Consider the following 18,623-nt stretch of genomic DNA (forward strand, 5'->3'; position numbering starts at 1 on the left):
GTTCCTTAACTTGGGTGAGACAGTGGTTATTGAAATGGGAGGGATCAACAATTTGCTTGAGAATAGCAACTAGACATGCACTGTCCATTTACTGTCCTATGCTGCAGCATTCTGCCCAGTAGCCAAAACAAGGGAGGTGGCAGGAGAAGCCATTTCATGACACTGACGTTAGGAATGGTTGCCACTTTGGGTTCACTGGAAATTGAAGGATAGTGTATGGCTTTGCTGTAGAGTCACATTTCAACATATGACCCACACTGAAGAGAAGAGCATTTTTTTTTTTTATTTGCATGTGTAGGTAAGCAATGCTGCTATTCTCGGAATCACCAGAAATGCAGAAAGTTATCTCCTGTTAACATCGATGCTGACTGTTGTATAATCTAAAACAATATTTCAGGATGCAGCAAGTCAGTGTTTCAGAGGTCCCTGATTTTGGTTAAAATGGTCTTTGCATGTGTTCTGAGTTTTGTTCTTGAACTAAAACTCACTTTCTTCCAAAATATTTAGGCACACAATTTTAAAAACACCATAATCTTAATCTCCATACTATGCTGTTCATCTACTCAAGACTTGTACTGAATATAGCATGATAATAGGGCGGTATGGAAGAAGAGTAAGTTAACACTCACTGAAACTTATGTTCCAAATTCTCTTCTAAATGCTCTACATATTTACTTTTCAGAGATACTCACGATATGGCCAACTTAGTACCATTATTTGTTTGATGCAACTTGGCAGTTAAGCCTGATGTCATTCAGAATCCAGTATGTGTAAATCGTTTCCAAGCATTAGAGCCCTTCAAGAATCAGAGCTCAGCAGTGTTGCCTTTAATTGACTCAAGTAGGACTTTGCCAGCTGATGGGGTGCTCTACCAGTCACAATGGTTTTGAAAAATGGGAAGTGTTTTATTATAATTCTAGGTATTGAAACCAAGGGGGATTTGGTACAAAAAGTTTCACAACGAAATTAGCCAGTAGAATTCAGATAGAGGGAAAGGTTCACGTGAAGACAAGAGATAAAAATGAATTACATGAACAAAGATGTTCCATCAAAATTTACAGAAAAGCAGTTTTCAAGTTTACCTGCCTAATTACAAATAATCAGACTTGCATTTGTAAAAGCTTAGAATTGTAGGGCTGGAAGAGACCTTAAGGAATCATCTTTTCCAACTCCCCTTATTGCAGTTCATTGCATTGAGTTGAAGAAAACTGATTTGCCCAAATCTTACAATCAAATTATTAGTAGACTTTGGAATAGAATCTAGATTCCCTGGCTGCTAGTATTCTTTTTTTTTTTTTTTTTTTTTTTTTAACAGTTCCCTAATCTGTTTGGCTTCCAAACATAGCTCACATTGAGGCTCTTTTAACCTTTTTTCCCCCTTCCCCTAGTAGAAAGTGTTTGCTTGCCCCATGGGCCTGAGAAACAAAAGTCCTGGAATCTTTCTCAAGGTTGCATTTATCTAGAGCACCAAGACTTCAGCTCTCAGCCCCAAGAGGTCTGGCTTTTAGGCCTCTGGATTCTCCTTTGGCTGCCATTATTCCTGCCAGCACTTTGAGTTGCCTGAACATGTCATTCCTCAAGAATGTGAGGGGGAAAAATGTTATTAACCGAGTGTTTTCTTAAATGTAAGTATAGCAGTACCTAAACAGGTGAATGTCTGGGCTAATAAGTTAAAAAAAAGTTAAGATTATTAAATGAGCTTACTAAATTGTGAGTGGCTGGTAACCTTGTGGTCTTTCTAGAAATATTTGCAGTTTTTTAAGGAAGGGTGATACTTAAACACATCTTTCTTTGGTATAATTTTAAAAATAAACATTTCAGGCAATGGAAAGAGATTGATATATGCACTGGGTAAGTCACCCTTATCTGGAACAGTTTCAACCTCTTAGGCTACTCTTGCTTTTTATAATCTCTTTCCTTCCTCAACTTGTTAACTCAAAGAAATCTAAAGTTTTTTCCTTAATGGGTTGTCATTGGCTGTGGAGGTGTGTTCTGTTCAAGTAAGTATAGCCATTTGTAAGTACAGGTCATTTATAAATTATGAACTTGTAGGCACAGGTTTACTCAATGAGAAAAAGAGTCAGAGAACAAAATGTTCTTGTTGCTTCTGCCTGGTCTGGAGTTTCAGGGAAGTAAAGGAACACTTTGGTTAAAGTTCATACCATCATTTTGACATTTAGTGTCAGACTTTCTCTTTGTAAATCCCTCTTCACATTATGAGTGCTGGTCTCAGAGCTCGAACTGTTTCAAAACCGTAACATTTCTTAGTGAGTGATTGATCTGTATTATGTGTCCAGCCATCAGGGGGATCTTGGGATGTTGCTTGTGTAAACTGTAATCCAATCTGATGCTGTGCGTTTAGTTACAGTCTTTCATAGACCTATTGGCGATACTCAGTCCTCCTGGATTTGGGAATGGGGCTTATCTGATACCTTCAGGGGAAAAAAAAAAATCCATTCATTTTTCTCTCTTCCCCACTTAAATAACTCAACTCATGTGGTAACACTGTGGGATCATTGTCCTTCCAGTTCCTCTGCAGCTCATATTACTACAATATTTCTTAAGTATTTGGTTACCTACACGACAATGTGATTTAAAAAAAAAAAAAAAAAGACTTTGTATATGTCTTACAAATTAACCCATCTGCAAAGAGCTAGGAAAAATATATGCCTTCAATCAGCAAAAATTTCCTATCAGCAGTTCTGTGTATGTTACGTAGTATAAATGTAAATATATAAATTTGGAGATAAATGCTCATGTGTTAAAATGTTAAAGCAAGTCTTTCTACAAATTAATATCATTTGCCTCTAAGAAAATGTTTATTAAACCCAGGGTACCTGAGATTGAAGTATCTTGTTGTTTGGGTCTGTATTCTTTGGCTTAATAATGTCTTCAATTACAAGAATGATAAAAGCTGAAACAAAATCCTTTAATTCAATCAGAGTGGAGCTGAATTTTCGGAAGCAAAGAGTGGAAATCTGATACAGGACTGCATAACATAGGAAGTTAAATATACAAGATATTAAGACTTGTAAGAAGCGGATGGGGTTGCCTTGAGGAATTCTTATTTGAAATGGCTGCATTGAACATTTTCATAAATACTACTATTTTATCCTCTCAAATTAAGATGCTTTATGCAAACTACTCTAAATTGTACAGTAGTTCCAAAGAGACCATTTACTGTTTTCTGCTTGTTTTACATCCTGGAACAAGTTCAAAGCGTTTGATTTCACTTGATTAAAAAAAAAAAAAAAAAAAGTCTGAGCCTTGAAAAATAATACAGGTTTGATGAATATGATTTCAGTATTGCAGTTCTATAAAAATTTTCAGTGTTTACGGTACATTTGACCCAGGGGCCCCACAGTAAATATATCCACAGTGCATTTTAAGTGCAACAGAATGAACATATTTGAAAGGTTAGCCATTCTTTTGCTTTTGCTTTTTTTTCCTGTAGTATGAAAATTAGCATTGTAATTGCTCCCAGAATGGGAGTACTGAAAAAATATCCACCTGACAGAAATAAACATGCAGAAAATAAATTGAGTTAAGATTTCATTAGTTATCTGAAATGTAAATTTATGTTCAAAATGGCTATTACTCGATTTTCATGTATATTAGTTAAATGCTATGCTTATAAGATTTTTTTTTTGGCTTGAATTATGACTGAAAAAAATTGGATCACAGCTTTAATATCCAGGTGGGCAATGCCATTTGCTGAGATCTTAGTGCACAGCACAAGATTTTTTCTGTCAAGCACAGATTCTGCCTTGCCACTGAGCCTTTTGAAGCATTCTGAGGTAACAATGGAGATATATTTAAAATTTTTTTTTTAATTTTTCTTCTTGCTTTTTAGGTTGTGGAACTTTTAGCAAGTGCTCTCATGGACTTGGTACAAGGAGTATATCACGAAAATTCTACTTCAAAGGTAAAGGATTTCAGAGTCATAAAATGTTATGTTATAAGCCCTTGTGGTAAAACTAGAATAACGAAAATGTCATTCTTGTTTTGTGTTTAAATTGTACATGGCTTTTTTTTTTTTTTTTTTTTTTTTTTAAGATTAGTGTTTTGGCTACAAATTCATGGCCATACGCTTAGTACATAGCAGACTTAGCCAATTAAAACAACCTCTTATCCTCTGGCTGGATTCACAGTCTGTTCAATCTGCAGCAGCGCAGTAGACACTGGGATGCTTCTGGCTAGCAGGTAGCAGTGTCACAGGCAGGCAGGCTGGAGGAGCAGCTTGTGCTGAGGCAACTGAACCCATCCTTTCCCCAGAGGAAGGGTCCTTCCATGTCACAGAGGAGTGGACCTTGATCCTAAGAAGATGACTGTTGGGGAGATGGGATGGGGATGTCTTTTATATGTAAGACCCAGAATTTACTGCATTATTAGATTCTTTATGATAAGAAGTGGGATGATTGCACAGTTGGATTATTTTGATTAATTTTATAGGTCTAGAATTAAGATTTTTTTGACTCATTTAGCAGGACATCTCAAGAAAGGTTAGGTTTTATTTCCTTAAAATGCAGTTATTTCATTTCGGTAGGATATTAGATGTGAAGTAATTGCTTCATTGACCACCACCATCATTTAACATGGTACATACTATTATAAGGGGCTCCTATCTTAGTGTTTCATTATTCTAACTTCTTTAGCTTCTGTATTAGCAAGATTTCACTCACTTCAAATTAGAAAAGGTATGCATGTATGCACATCTTAAGCTTTTTGACATTTTCACTTGAAAAAAGAAAGATAAATTTTACTAGAAGTGAAACATAGGGCATGAGCAACTGGGATAAGAAATTTAAAATTTAAAAGTATAACACAGGGACTCTGGGTAGTTCAGAGACCGGTTAGTAGAATGTGCAGAATTGCACTTTGGACATCTGCTAACATTTGGTTCAAGTAACTACAGTTCCTAGTAGGCACATCTAGCCACACTTAAGCAGCATATTGGTATGCAGAGACCTCACAGGATGGATGACCACAGTGGACCTTTCAAAGATGTGCAAGTTCACTACTGTGGATGAAGGTTAATATCTGATTGTAAAATGGGTGACTACTGGTCTAGTTCCACTTGTAGAAAGTTACCTTGTATAGATAGTATGATGAAGATGACAATAGCTAAGCAAATAACCCTGTAGTAAGTGATTTGCCTGTGTTTCTTCATTTAATCTTCACAGAAATCCTTAGAGATAGGTACTACTGCTATCCACATTTTACAGATGTGAACACTGAGGTTGAGAAAAGGTTAAGTAATTTTCCCAAGGTCACACAACTTGTTAGCTCTCAGGGATTTGAAGTCAAGAGCCCAGACTCATTTTTATTTATTTATTTATTTATTTATTTATTTATTTTTAATTTTAATTTTTATTTTTTTTTGAGACAGAGTTTCGCTCTTGTTGCCCAAGCTGGAGTGCAATGGCACTATCTCAGCTCACCACAACCTCTACCTCCTGGGTTCAAGCAATTCTCCTGCCTCAGCCTCCTGAGTAGCTGGGATTACAGGCATGTGCCACCACACCTGGCTAATTTTGTATTTTTAGTAGAGACAGGGTTTCTCCATGTTGGTCAGGCTGGTCTCGACCTGACCTCAGGTGATAGGCCCACCTCGGCCTCCCAAAGTGCTGGGATTACAGGTGTGAGCCACCGTGCCCGGACCAGGATTGGGGGCATGGCAGACCAGAGTGGTCTTGGAAAATGCAGCATTTAGGCACAAAAGCGGGAGTGCCTGTCCTCACCTAGGTCTGTAGGAGTGGAGCCCCAGCCAGGGACCTGCCTTTCTCTACCCAGCTACCCAGCACTTCCCCGTATCATCTGTACTTTAGTGAAACCTGATTTGATAGCATCTATCTGCCATACCTGAGATCCCACTATATGATAATTATAGTGACCAGTTCTGGATGTTGAGACACTGTTTTCCCTTGGGATATTTCCAGGGTGTTCAACTTAGTTCCATATAAGATATTTATATTTTACAATTAAATATGTTAATTTTTACATGAAAGTGTTATTGTTGGTTTTAAGGTTCTTAATTTATCTACTCTTACCATTTGTCCACTATAATTAGCTCAGTTCATTAATAATTATGTGACCATGTTTTAAGTACTTTTTATGTCAGGGAGACCTAACAGCAACAACAATTAATACTTAGATAGCCCTTTACAGTTTGCTTATACTTTCTTTGTACACAATCACCTATGAAAAGGGTGACATTTGTTGGTATTCCCATTTACAGAGGAAAAGCCTGAAATTCAGACATTACAAATGGCAGGAAAGCATAGTGTCTGAAAATTGTTAATATATTAACATGTTTCACAGTTCATAATGAACCCAGGTTTTTCTTGACTCTAAGTCCCATGCTTTTTCTCATATTTTTATTGTGTTTCTTCCCGAAAAAGAGAAAAGAAGAAGCAACAAAGTCTTTTTTTAGACAGAGTCTTGCTCTGTCGCCCAGGCTGGAGTGCAGTGGCGCAATCTCGGCTCACTGCAATCTCTGCCTCCTGGGTTCACACCATTCTCCTGCCTCAGCCTCTCGAGTAGCTGGGACTACAGGCGCCCGCCACCATGCCCACGCCCGGCTAATTTTTTGTATTTTTAGTAGAGACGGGATTTCACTGTCACTGTGTTAGCCAGGATGGTCTCAATCTCCTGACCTTGTGATCCACCTGCCTCGGCCTCCCAAAGTACTGAGATTACAGGCATGAGCCACCGCGCCCAACTGCAAGAAAGTCTTTAAAGGGCTGTTGATTGTACTTGAACCGCCACTTGGCAAGCAACAATTGCTGACTTTATTTAAATACAGAGATTCAGAGGAATGCTACCTTTATTAGCTACATTTTATTAAAGAGACTCTATAGCAATGCTTCATTCATCTGTCCTCTTTCCCTGCCACCTCCTCATAGCCCTTTTTTAAGCAGTTACATTTCTGAAAATAGCCAAACCATTTAAAGAGCCATTCTTTTTTCATAATGGAAACAGGATGGCGTGGTGGCTTAAGCCTATAATCCCAGCACTTTAGGAGGCCAAGGTAGGAGGATCCCTTGGGGCCAGGAGTTCAAGACCAGCCTGGGCAACATGGAAAGACCCCGTTTTTACAAAAAATAAAATAATTAGCTGGGCATGGTGGCCCATGCCTGCTCAGGATGCTGAGGTGAGGCAGTAGGATTACTGGAACCCAGGAGTTTGAGGTTACAATAAGCTGTGATTGCACCACTGCACTCCAACCTGGGTGACACAGCAAGACCCTGTCTCTTAAAAAATAATAATTTTTTTTAAAAGAATGGAAACAAAAATGCATGGTTGAACTGTACTAGTGGGAGTGCTTCTTGATGCCTCCATTTGTGCCTCAGGTCCAATTTAGGTTAACCACATTTCCCTTCCTAACCAGAAAAAGTCTGGCTTTTTTTCCTGAGTGTGCTTACCATTGCAATAGCTCTCTTCAGAATTTGGTTTTTCTAACAGCCCAAGAAGTACTTCAGATGCCAGAGAGAGCACTGCCTCCACATGGAGTGCTTTCAAGGTTTTCATGTTCTGGCAGGACTGGGAAGCAGCCACAAGTGGAGGTCATGTGGGAAGAGAGGCTGCCCCTGTGGATCTCTGTTGCACAACCTCCGTAGCCTTGGGCCAATTTAGTACACAAAAGAATTGCTTTGTGATTTAAAAGAAGCTGCAAACCATTTCATCTCTCTAGGGGTAAGAGGATACAATAGCAGTCTGTTTTCTATATGGCAGCTTAATGCAGTGGTGAAGATCCTGGGTAGTAGGAAAATAGCTTTCTGTTAAGTAGCATATATGTGACTAAGGTAGATGCATAACAACAAATGGAAGGGAATTGGAACTGGATACATTAGAGTCACCTTCTCCAAAAGAAGTTTATAGAGCAGCTGGGCATGGTCGTTCATGCCTGTAATCCCAGCACTTTGGGAGGCTGAGGCGGTTGGGTCGCAATGTCAAGAGATCGGGACCGTCCTGGCTAACACGGTGAAACCCTGTCTCTACTAAAAATACAAAAAATTAGCTGGGCGTGGTGGTGGGCGCCTGTAGTCCCAGCTACTCGGAGGCTGAGGCAGAAGAATGGCGTGAACCCGGGAGGCGGAGCTTGCAGTGAGCCTTGCAGTGAGCCAAGATCCCACCACTGCACTCCAGCCTGGGGACAGAGTGAGACTCTGTCTCAAAAAGAAAAAAAAAGAAGAAGGAGAAGAAGAGGTTTGTAGAACAATTACTTAATTCTCCTTAAAGCTGTGAAAACTTTATGACTTACATTACTAATACTTTTTTTTTTTTTTTTACAGTGTCTCGCTCTGTTGCCCAGGCCAGAGTGCAGTGGTGCGATCTAAGCTTACTGTAACCTCTGCCTACCCGGTTCAAACGATTCCTGTGCCTCAGCCTCGCAAGCAGTTGGGACTGCAGGCGCACACCACCATGCCTCGCTAATTTTTGTATTTTCAGTAGAGATGAGGTTTTGCCATGTTGGCCAGGCTGGTCTTGAACTCCTGGCCTCAAGCAACACGTCCTCCTCAGCCTCCCAAAGTGCTGTTACTTACTCATACTTAATAATGTACTAAGTTGAATTACAGTTATATAAACATATAAAATAGCTTAGGAAATTCATCCTTTGTTCTAGCCATTGAAATATATTTTCATTTTTGCACTGGCTAGTTTGTGAACCATTTCTTCATTATAATAAAAATTAGCCATTCTGATTTCTGTAGTGTTTATAAGAAAATATATCTCCCCTGTCTGCATTTTAAATGTTAGCTAATTGAAGAAAGAAGCATTTGAAATAGAAAAATTGTTTGTTTTTTTTTTAATTTTTATTTTTTAAGAGGTAGGATCTCGGCCAGGTGCGGTGGCTCACGCCTGTAATCTCAGCACTTTGGGAGGTGGAGGCAGGCTGATCACCTGAGGTCAGGAGTTCGAGACCAGCCAGGTCAACATGGCGAAACCCCGTCTCTACTAAAAATACCAAAAAAAGCTGGGTTTGGTGGTGCGTGTCTGTAATCCCAGCTACTTGGGAGGCAAAGGCAGGAGGATCGCTTGAACCTGGGAGGTGGAGGTTGCAGTGAGCTGAGATTGAGCCACTGCACTCCAGCCTGGAAAGAGCGAGACTCCCGTCTCAAAAAAAAAAAAAAAAAGAGGTAGGGTCTCACTCTATCACACAGACGGGAAGGCAGTGGTGTGATCCTAGCTCACTGAAACCTTGAACTCCTGGGCTCAAGCAATCCTTGCCTTCGGAGTAGCTGGGACCAGAGTAGCCTACCACCACACCTGGCTAATTTTTTAAAACTTTTGTAGAGACAGGGTCTCACCATACTGCCCAAGCTGGTCTTGAACTCCTGGCTTCAAGCTACACTCCCTCCTCAACCTCCCAAAGTGCTGGGATTACAGATGTGAGCCACCATGCTCAGCTGGAAAATTGCATTTTACATGGTCAAGAGTTCACCAATTAAGCTGTTTTGTATATTATACTCATGTTACTTAACTGTACTCACTAAATATTTTACATTTTACAAAATTGACTTTGGATTCACAAACCTATATATCTAAAATCTAATTGTCTTATCATTTTAACTTACCTTCCAATTAGAAAAGTAGGCCAGGCACGGTGACTCACGCCTGTAATTCCAGCCCTTTGGGAGGCTGAGGCGGGCAGATCACTTGAGGTCAGGAGTTCGAGACTAGCCTGGCCAACATGGTGAAACCCTGTCTCTACTAAAAATACAAAAATTAGCTGAGCGTAGTGGCACACTCCTGTAATCCCAGCTACTTGGGAGGCTGAGGCAGGTGAATCGCTTGAACCTGGGAGGCGGAGGTTGCAGTGAGCTGAAATCGCACCACTGCACTCCAGCCTGGGCAACAGAGTGAGACTCTGTCTCAAAACAAAACAAAAAAAAGGTAGAGTACATGTTTATTAAATAATAATTGAAAACAGAAAAAGGTCAAGAGAAAAATAAAAATTATTTTATAAAACCATCCCCCAGAAATGAATCATGATTATGTTTTAGTATATTTCTTTCTAGATTTTATTCTGTATTGAGTTGTTTTGAGTTGTTACTGCATATAACACTTTGCATATTGATTTACTTCCCAGCATAATCATTTTTGTCATTAAAAGTCTTCAAAAATATAATTTTAATGATTGTTTAATATTTCTTCACATTGTTATACTGTAATTTACTGAACCATTTCACATTTTGGGGGCATTTACTTTGTTTCCAATTTTTCGTTTGTTTTTTGGTTTTTGGTTTTTTTTGAGATGGAGTCTCTCTCTGTCACCCAGGCTGGAGTGCAGTGGTATGATCTCGGCTCACTGCAACCTCTGCCACCTGGGTTCAAGAGATTCTCCTGCCTCAGGCTCCCGAGTAGCTGGGATTACAGTGTGTACCACCATGCCCGGCTACTTTTTGTATTTTTAGTGGAGACGGGGTTTCACCATGTTGGCCAGGCTGGTCTCAAACCTCTAACCTCAAATGATCCTCCCACCTTAGCCTCCCAAGTGCTGGGATTCAGGCATGAGCCACAGTGCCTGGCCTGTTTCCAATTTTCTTTACTAAATTAAACAATATTGTGATAACATCTTAGTGTATAATAACTTTGCTCAATTTCATACTATTTGCTAAAAAAAAAAAAAAAATTCCTGAAAGTGAGATTCTTGAATCAAGAAGAGTATTTTCAGTACACCTCTGTGCAGAAAAGGATTACTGTCCTGAGAAAAACCTGATTATAAGGTTGATCTTTGGCTAGCATTGGAGAAGTTGAATTTTAGGAGTGTTCCTACCATCCTCCAAATGATAAGAATGGCTCACAGTGCCTTAACTGTTTGCAGACAATATAGTTTATACTGAATACCTGCTTTCCTTCTAGGAGTCTGGAATTTTGCTACATGCTAGGCAGAAAATGCGTACATGACCAGCCCTAATAAAAACCCTCACCACTAAGTCAGTCTCCAGTAAATCTCCATGGTAGACAATATTTCATACATGTTATCACAGCTCATTCTTGGAGGAATTAAGCACACTCGAGTCCACTGAGAGGGAATTCTTGGAAGTTTACACGTGGTTTCTTCCAGACTTCACTCTATGGGGCTTTCTCTTTTTAGTGGTTTTGCTTTGTATCCTTTCACTGTAAAAAAGTCATTACGATGAATTTGACTATATGCCGAATAACATCTGTCATCCTAACAAATCATCAAACCTGGGGGTGGTTTGGAGATCCCGAACACACTCATTTTCTGATTCTTTATTGTTTGTTTTCCACCCACTCCTGATCCTTCCTGGGGAATTTAATCGAGGTCCTCTGCAAAGGCAGTGTCTCTGACTAATGTTGGTGTTGAGATGGGGAACAAGACACCTCTTTCCTGTCTCCAGAGGTTCAGCTCTTATTGGCTTGGCCTCAGTCTCAGGAAAGTGAGAGGGTTTTAAAAGAGAATCCAGTTCTCTTGGGAAATCACTGGTTTTAACAAGTGACTTGAGTTGCAAAGATCCAGTCTATTTTTTTCAAGCACAGATTATATTAATACTTTCAGTATCAGTCAGTGGATTTTAATGATGAGTATTATTATGTTTTTGTGGAGCAAGATAACTTCTGTCCTTCTGTCCATTTCTTTTCTTTTCTTTTTTTTTTTTTTCCTGAGAGATAGAGTCTCTCTCTGTAGCCCAGGCTGGAGTGCAGTGGTGCGATCTTGACTCACTGCAACCACCGCCTCCCGGCTTCAAGCGATTCACCTGCCTCAGCTTCCCAAGTAGCTGGGACTACAGGCATGCACCACAACACCTTGTTTTGTTTTGTTTTGTTTTTTTATTAGAGGTGGGGTCATAGTGTATGTTGGCCAGGCTGGTCTCAAACTCCTGCCTCAGGTGACCTGCCTGCCTTGACCTCCTAAAGTGCTGGGATTAAGGTGTAAGCCACTGTGCCTGGCCCATTTGTTTTTCTTTATGCTTGTCTTCCTTTCGCTCTCAGGCAGCTTTCAAGTAAAATATAAAAATAAGAGGCCAGGGCCGGGTGCGGTGGCTCATGCCTGTAATCCCAGCACTTTGGGAGGCTGAGGCAGGAGGATCACCTGAGGTCAGGAGTTCGAAACCATCCTGGCCAACATGGTGAAACCTCATCTCTACTAAAAATACAAAATTAGCTGGGTGTGGTGGCGGGTGCCTGTAATCCCAGTTACTTGGAAGGCTGAGGCAGGAGAATCGCTTGTACCTGGGAGACGTAGGTTGCAGTGAGCCAAGATCACGCCATTGTACTCCAGTCTGGGCAACAAAAGCAAAACTCTGTCTCATAAATAAATAAAAGAGGCCAGGAGTGGTGGCTGATATCTGTAATCCTAGCAATTTGGGAGACCAAGGAAGGGCAATCACTTGAGCCAAGGAGTTTGAGACCAGCTTACGCAACATGGCAAGAACTCATCTCTACAAAAATTAAAACATTAACCAGACATAGTGGTATGCCTGTAGTCCCAACTACTTGGGAGGCTGAGACAGAAGGATTGCTTAAGCCCAGGAAGTTGAGGCTGCAGTGAGCCATGTATATGCCACTACACTTCAGCCTGGGTAACAGAACAAGACCCTGTCTCAAAAAAAAAAGATAATTCAGTCCACTAGGAAGTTAAGGATTGTCTTCTACCTGCAAAGCCCTGTGCTGCCATCTAAAATACAGTAAAAAGAGCCAAATGAGTTTTTCCCGTTAAGAAAAATAGCAGGAGGATAATGTGTACAAGAAGCCACATCTGGATGGGGAATCAGAATAGACATTTTAAAAAATGTTATATTTGATATGGACATTAAAGATTGGGAAGATGTCTATAGATGGAGATATATATGGCATTCCAGGTAGAGGAAATAACATGATGAATGGAAAGAAAGCATATTTGAGACCAGGGCTTCCTTCACATAGGAGTAAAGGAATACTGAAAAGTAATATTGCAAAAGTAGGTGTTTATAACACATGGTAGAAGATCTGTAATGCCAGAATGTATTATTTTCCTTTTTTCCTTCTTCCTAAAAGATTTCTTTTAACCTTGCTTGTAAGACAGGTCTGATAGTAATGAACCTTTTTTTTTTTTTTTTTTTGAGACAGAGTCTCTCCTTGTTGCCCAGGCTGGAGTGCAATGGCACAGTCTCGGCTCGATGCAACCTCCTCCTCCTGGGTTCAAACAATTCTCCTGCCTCAGCCTCCCGAGTAGCTGGGATTTCAGGTGTGAGCCACTGCATCCAGCCACTAATGAACTCTTTTAGCTTTTGTGTGTCTGAAATATATGTTCACTGGATATAGATTTCTAGGTTGACAATTTAGTTTTCCTTCAGTATTTTTAAAGATGTTGCTCCATTGTCTTCTTGCTTTTATTATTTTCAACAGGAAAGCCACTGCCATCTTTATCTTTGTTCCTGTAGTCATAAATAGATCATCATGACTTTCATGTTCTTTTTTTCATATTTCTTTTGCTTGGGATTCATTGGGCTTCTTGGTTCTGTGAGTTTGTAGTTTTCATAAAACTTGGGGGAAAAGTTATTATTTCTTCAATTTTTTTTCTGGCTTTCCTTTTCTCCCCTTTTATAGGGACCTCAGTTACATAGTAGGCTGCTTTAACTTGTCCCAAGTCACTGTTTCTTCTTCTTTTTTAGTATCTGTGTTCCATTTTGGATAATTTCAGTTGGTGTGCATTCAGGCAGACCAGTTTACATGTTCTGTGTTTCTACTTAATATGCTCAGTGTTTCTTCTGGCTCCTTGGCCATATGGAATATAGTTATGAAAACTGTTTTAATATCCCTGTCTACTAATTATATCATCTGTGTCATTTCCTGGGTTGGTTTCAGCTGAATGGTTTTTTTTCCTCATTATGGGTTGTATTTCCCTATTTTTTTGCAACTTGGTTATTTTTGGGTGGGTGCCAGACATTGTGAAATTTATTTTGTTGGATACTGGATAGTTTTGTATCTCTATAAATATTCTTGAACTTTCTTCTTGAATGTAGTTAAGTTACTGACAATAGTTTGATTCTTTCAGGTGTTACTTTTAAGCTTTATTAGGCAGGACTGGAATAGCATTTAGTCTAAGGCTAATTTTTTTCACTATTAAAGCAAGACCTTTCTGAGTTCTTTACTGATGCCCTGTGAATTTTGAGTTTTTTTACTCTGACTTGTGGAATAGGAATTATTCCCAGCCCTGTGTGATCTCTGGGGATTGTTTCTGCTGTTCCTTCTGGGTGATTCTTTCTCCAGACTTTAGTAGTTTCTTTGTACCGATGCATTGGTAATACTTGGCTGAAGACTTTAGGGAGGATCTGTGTTTACCTTCAGAGCTCTGTCTGCAGCTCTCTCTTCTTGTGTACTCTGCCTTATGAACCCTAGCCCCTAATTAACCCCTTCGGCTTCTCTAGACATCCAGGTTCACCTTTTCAACTCAAAGGTACTGTTAGTTTCCTCTGCATCCTGGCATTCTCTCCAGGCAGAAGCTGGAACAATTATGAAACTCATCTCATTTATTTGCCATTTCTCAGGTGTCACTGTCTTTTGTTGCCTGATTTCAAATGGCTTATAACTTTTGTTTCATATATTTTCTTCAGTTTTTAGCTCTTTCAAGCAAGAAAGAAAACCTCATCCCTTTTGCTCCATCTTGGCTGGAAGTGTTAATTTTCAGGACTTTAAAAAATTTATATTATAATGACTTTTATAAAAATAAGGCGAGGCACAGTGGCTCACGCCTGTAATCCCAGCACCTTGGGAGGCCGAGGCGGGTGGATCACGAGGTCAGGAGATCGAGACCATCCTGGCTAACATGGTGAAACCCCGTCTGTACTAAAAATACAAGAAAAATTTAGCTGGGCATGGTGGCGAGTGCCAGTAGTCCCAGCTACTTGGGAGGCTGAGGCAGGAGAATGGTGTGAACCTGGGAGGCAGAGCTTGCAGTGAGCTGAGATCGCACCACTGCACTCCAGCCTGGGTGATACAGCGAGACTCCGTCTCAAAAAAATAAAATAAATAACAAATATAGCATTTCCCTCCTATAAATTTTATGGTGCTATTGCATTGCTGGTACCCTAAGTGCATGTTTAGTGTGTCTGTTGGGTACACTGGCCATGGGAATAAGAAATCAAAAATGACACCAATGTTTTGCATCTAATTGACCAGAAAACTTTATTATATAGTTGCCAGCCAAAGATTGGTTTTAGAGAGAAGCAGATAAGTTTAGTTGAGGTCAAATTAATGTTGAGGTGCTGGCAGAATCTCCAGATGAAAGAGTAAAGAGCTCCAGAAAGGTGATTTGGGAATTCATCTTTGTAGACTGATAGGCAAATATTTTTAGGTAAACAAAAAAAAAAATCTAGTAAGATAAAAACAGAGCCGGGCCTGGTGGCTTATGCCTGTAATCCCAGCACTTTGGGAGGCGGAGGTGGGTGGATCACCTCAGGAGTTAAGAGACCAGCCTGGCCAACATGGTGAAACACCATCTCTACTAAAAATACAAAATTAGCTGGGCATGGTAGCACACGCCTATAGTCCCAGCTACCCGAGAGGCTGAGGCAGGAGAATCGCTGGAACCCAGGAGACAGAGGTTGCAGTGAGCTGAGATGGTGCCATTGCACTCCAGCCTGGGCAACAAAGTGAGACTCCATCTCAAAAAGAAAAAAAAAGTTAAAAAAAAAAAAAAATAGAATGGAGAATTGAAGAATATGGAAAGGAAGTTGGAGTGATTATCTACCAGGCTTTACTATAATTGGACTTTGAATTTGACACTATTTCTTCCCACGTAACACCAAAAGAAAAAATATATTATGTTCTGAGTTTTTCATTGTTTAATTACTAATGCTACAGATACTTATTTTTATTTTTATGTTTTTTAGAGACAGAATCTCCCTATGTTGTCCAGGCTGGTCTTGAACTCCTAGCCTCAAGCAATCCTCTTATTTCAACCTCCCAAGTAGCTGGGACTACAGGCGTGTGCCACCACACTAGGCTCTGGAAATTCTAGATTGTTTCTCATTGGAGTCTTTATTTATTTATTTTCCTTACATTTATGTTTATTAATTTAGAGACAGGGCCTCACTCTGTCACCCAGGCCAGAGTGCAGTGATGCAATCACAGCTCACTGCAGCCTCAAACTCCTGGGCTGTAGGGATCCTCCCACCTCAGTCTCCCAAGAAGCCAGGACTACAATTGTACACCACCACACCTGCCTAATTTTTTAATTTTTTTGTAAAGGCAGGGTCTCCCTTTGTTGCTCAGGCTGGTCTGGAACTCCTGGCCTCAAGTGATCCTCCCACCTCAGCCTCCCAAAGCACTGAGATTACAGGTGTGAGCCACCACTCCTGGCCTCTCACTGGATTCTAATTAAATTATTTGTTATCATGAATCCTATCGTACCCATAGAGCTATATTAGGCAGTTTTGGTAAAGTGTGTATTAGTGATCTTGTATTGAATTTCTGCTGTGTGAAGAGTAGCATATTGAGTACTACTGGAACATTCTAAACAAAGCAATAAAGAACACAGACCAACCCTCAAGGATCTGATGGTGCTTACAGGTCAGAGGAAATACATGCACATTAAGCCACAGGAGATCAATTTTCCCATAAGACCACATGTAAAATTGTAAGGAAGAGACTATATATGTAGGAGAAAGTGCAGCATTAAGAATTCAAAATGTTTCAGAGGGAGCTTCTTGGAAGATGTAATTTTAAAGCTGAGTCCTTATAAGATACAGTAGAAATGAATCAGTAGAAACTATTGGACCAAGCACAGTGGCTCACACCTGTAATCCCAGCACTTTAGGAGGCCAAGGCAGGAAGATTGCTTGAGCCCAGGAGTTTGAGACCAGTCTGGGCAACATGTTGAGACTCTGTCTGTACAAAAAAAAAGTTTTAATTAGCTAGATATGGTGGTACACGCCTGTGGCTCCTTGGGAGGCTGAGCCCAGGGGGTCGACGCTGCAGCGAATAGAGACCGTGCCACTGCACTCCAGCCTGGGTGACAGAGCAAGACTCTGTCTCAACAAAAAAGAAGAAGAAAGAAAGAAACTATTGAAGTTTGTTGGGATCAAGAAATTGTCATTCAGCATTAGCTGGGAAGTCAGATTTGTTTATTTATTCATTTAATGTGTCTTTTGAGCATCTGCTGTGTGGCAGGCACTGGAAATACAAGTGCTCAGTGAATAAGACATCTTTGCCCCCATGGAGCTCACATCTCAGAGGAGAGGCCAACTGTAAATAAGAAATCACCTGAAGAGATGAACAAGAGAAATAACTGGAAGCAGTAACTGTATAGGAGATAACTCAACAAGGAGAAATGATAGTGAAGGATTGAAGGACTTACTTTAGATTTGATGTTCATGGAAGGCCTGTTTTAGGAAATAGCATTTAAGTTGAGATCTGAATGACAAAAAGCAGCCAACTATGTTGGTGGAAAAAAACATTCCAGGAAGAGGAAGCAACTCCTACAAAGGTCTGAGGAAGGAATTGCCTTAATCTGTCCAAGGAATAGAAAGAAGGCCCACCCAGGTGGAGCATGGTCGATGAATAGAAGAGTTTCTGGGGAGGCGGAGGTGGGAGAATCACTTGAGCCAGGAGTTCGAGGCTGCAATAGTTCAATTTCAGAGGGGCAGACAGGTGTTATTAAAATGTATGTAATATAAACATAAAGGTGCTTTGGACACAGGTTCAGCTACATCTAACTAAGGAAAGAAACCTATCATTCTGTTTTAGCTATTACTCTGTTGTAGTTATTACTCTAGGACTGCTCATTCAACAAATGTTGAGTACCTATTATGTGCTAGCAGCTGTGCTAGACAAATCAGGTACGTGGGTCTTGAGGGCTGAGGTAGAGACAAAGGTACAATAGGAGCTAGAACTGGGGCTTTACTAGGGAAGGGTGATATTTTTTTTTTTGGGACAGTTTCGCTCTTGTTGCCCAGGCTGCAGTGCAATGGCACAATCTCGGCACACTGCAACCTCCGCCTCCCGGGTTCAAGCAATTCTCATGCCTCAGCCTCCTGAATAGCTGCGATTACAGGAACTCACCACCATGCCCAGCTAATTTTTGTGTTTTTAGTAGAGATGGGGTTTGACCGCTGGTCTCTAACTCCTAACCTCAGTGGATCCACCCGCCTCAGCCTCCCAAAGTGCCAGGATTACAGGCGTGAGCCGCTGCGACCAGCCAGGTGATAATTTTTAAAGGGAGAAATAAGTCAGTGGATAGATCTTGAACATTTTTATTGAGGAATTTGGATTTAAAATAGTAAGCAGTAGCAAATAACCATAGGGTCTTATACAGTAAGATCTTTGATAAAGATTATTATAGAAACTGTGAATAGGATAAATTGGAAGCCAAAGAAATTAGAAGCAGAGAGACCAGCTGGAGGAGCATTGAAATAAAAACAGGTGTGAAGCAACAGACAAGATTCTTGGCAGTGGAAACAAGTATAGGGCCAGGACCCAGGAGTTCAGCAGGTATCCTACCTTTCAATTTATTAAGTGATTTACAATTGATGTCTCCTGTTTTATTACTCTCTTACTGTGTATTTTGTGGAACTGAGTCAACATCTAGCGTCTTTTAAACTGTTCTTTGCATATCACAGTCTTTTATTTTGATGCTAAGCCCCTCCAAAACAGCATTTTCACATGAAACTTAC

At 40.3% G+C, this 18,623-nt stretch overlaps 1 protein-coding gene across 6 annotated transcripts in view; it reads left to right on the forward strand.

Moving 5' to 3' along the window:
- The window catches only part of PDSS2 (decaprenyl diphosphate synthase subunit 2), a 297,668-nt gene that overhangs the window by 206,346 nt on the left and 72,699 nt on the right, over nt 1-18,623 (forward strand). For 5 of the 6 annotated variants that reach the window (XM_005552232.5, XM_045391303.3, XM_074037382.1 and 2 more), the window contains one exon: nt 3,854-3,925. In XM_005552232.5, the coding sequence (XP_005552289.2) occupies nt 3,854-3,925 (72 nt within the window). Of the gene's footprint in view, nt 1-3,853; nt 3,926-8,294; nt 8,454-18,623 lie in introns of those variants that run through there. The other variant, XM_074037383.1, reaches the window with a different exon arrangement.

This window comes from Macaca fascicularis, chromosome 4, assembly GCF_037993035.2.
Source record: "Macaca fascicularis isolate 582-1 chromosome 4, T2T-MFA8v1.1".
In the NCBI taxonomy this organism is placed as follows: domain Eukaryota; kingdom Metazoa; phylum Chordata; class Mammalia; order Primates; family Cercopithecidae; genus Macaca; species Macaca fascicularis.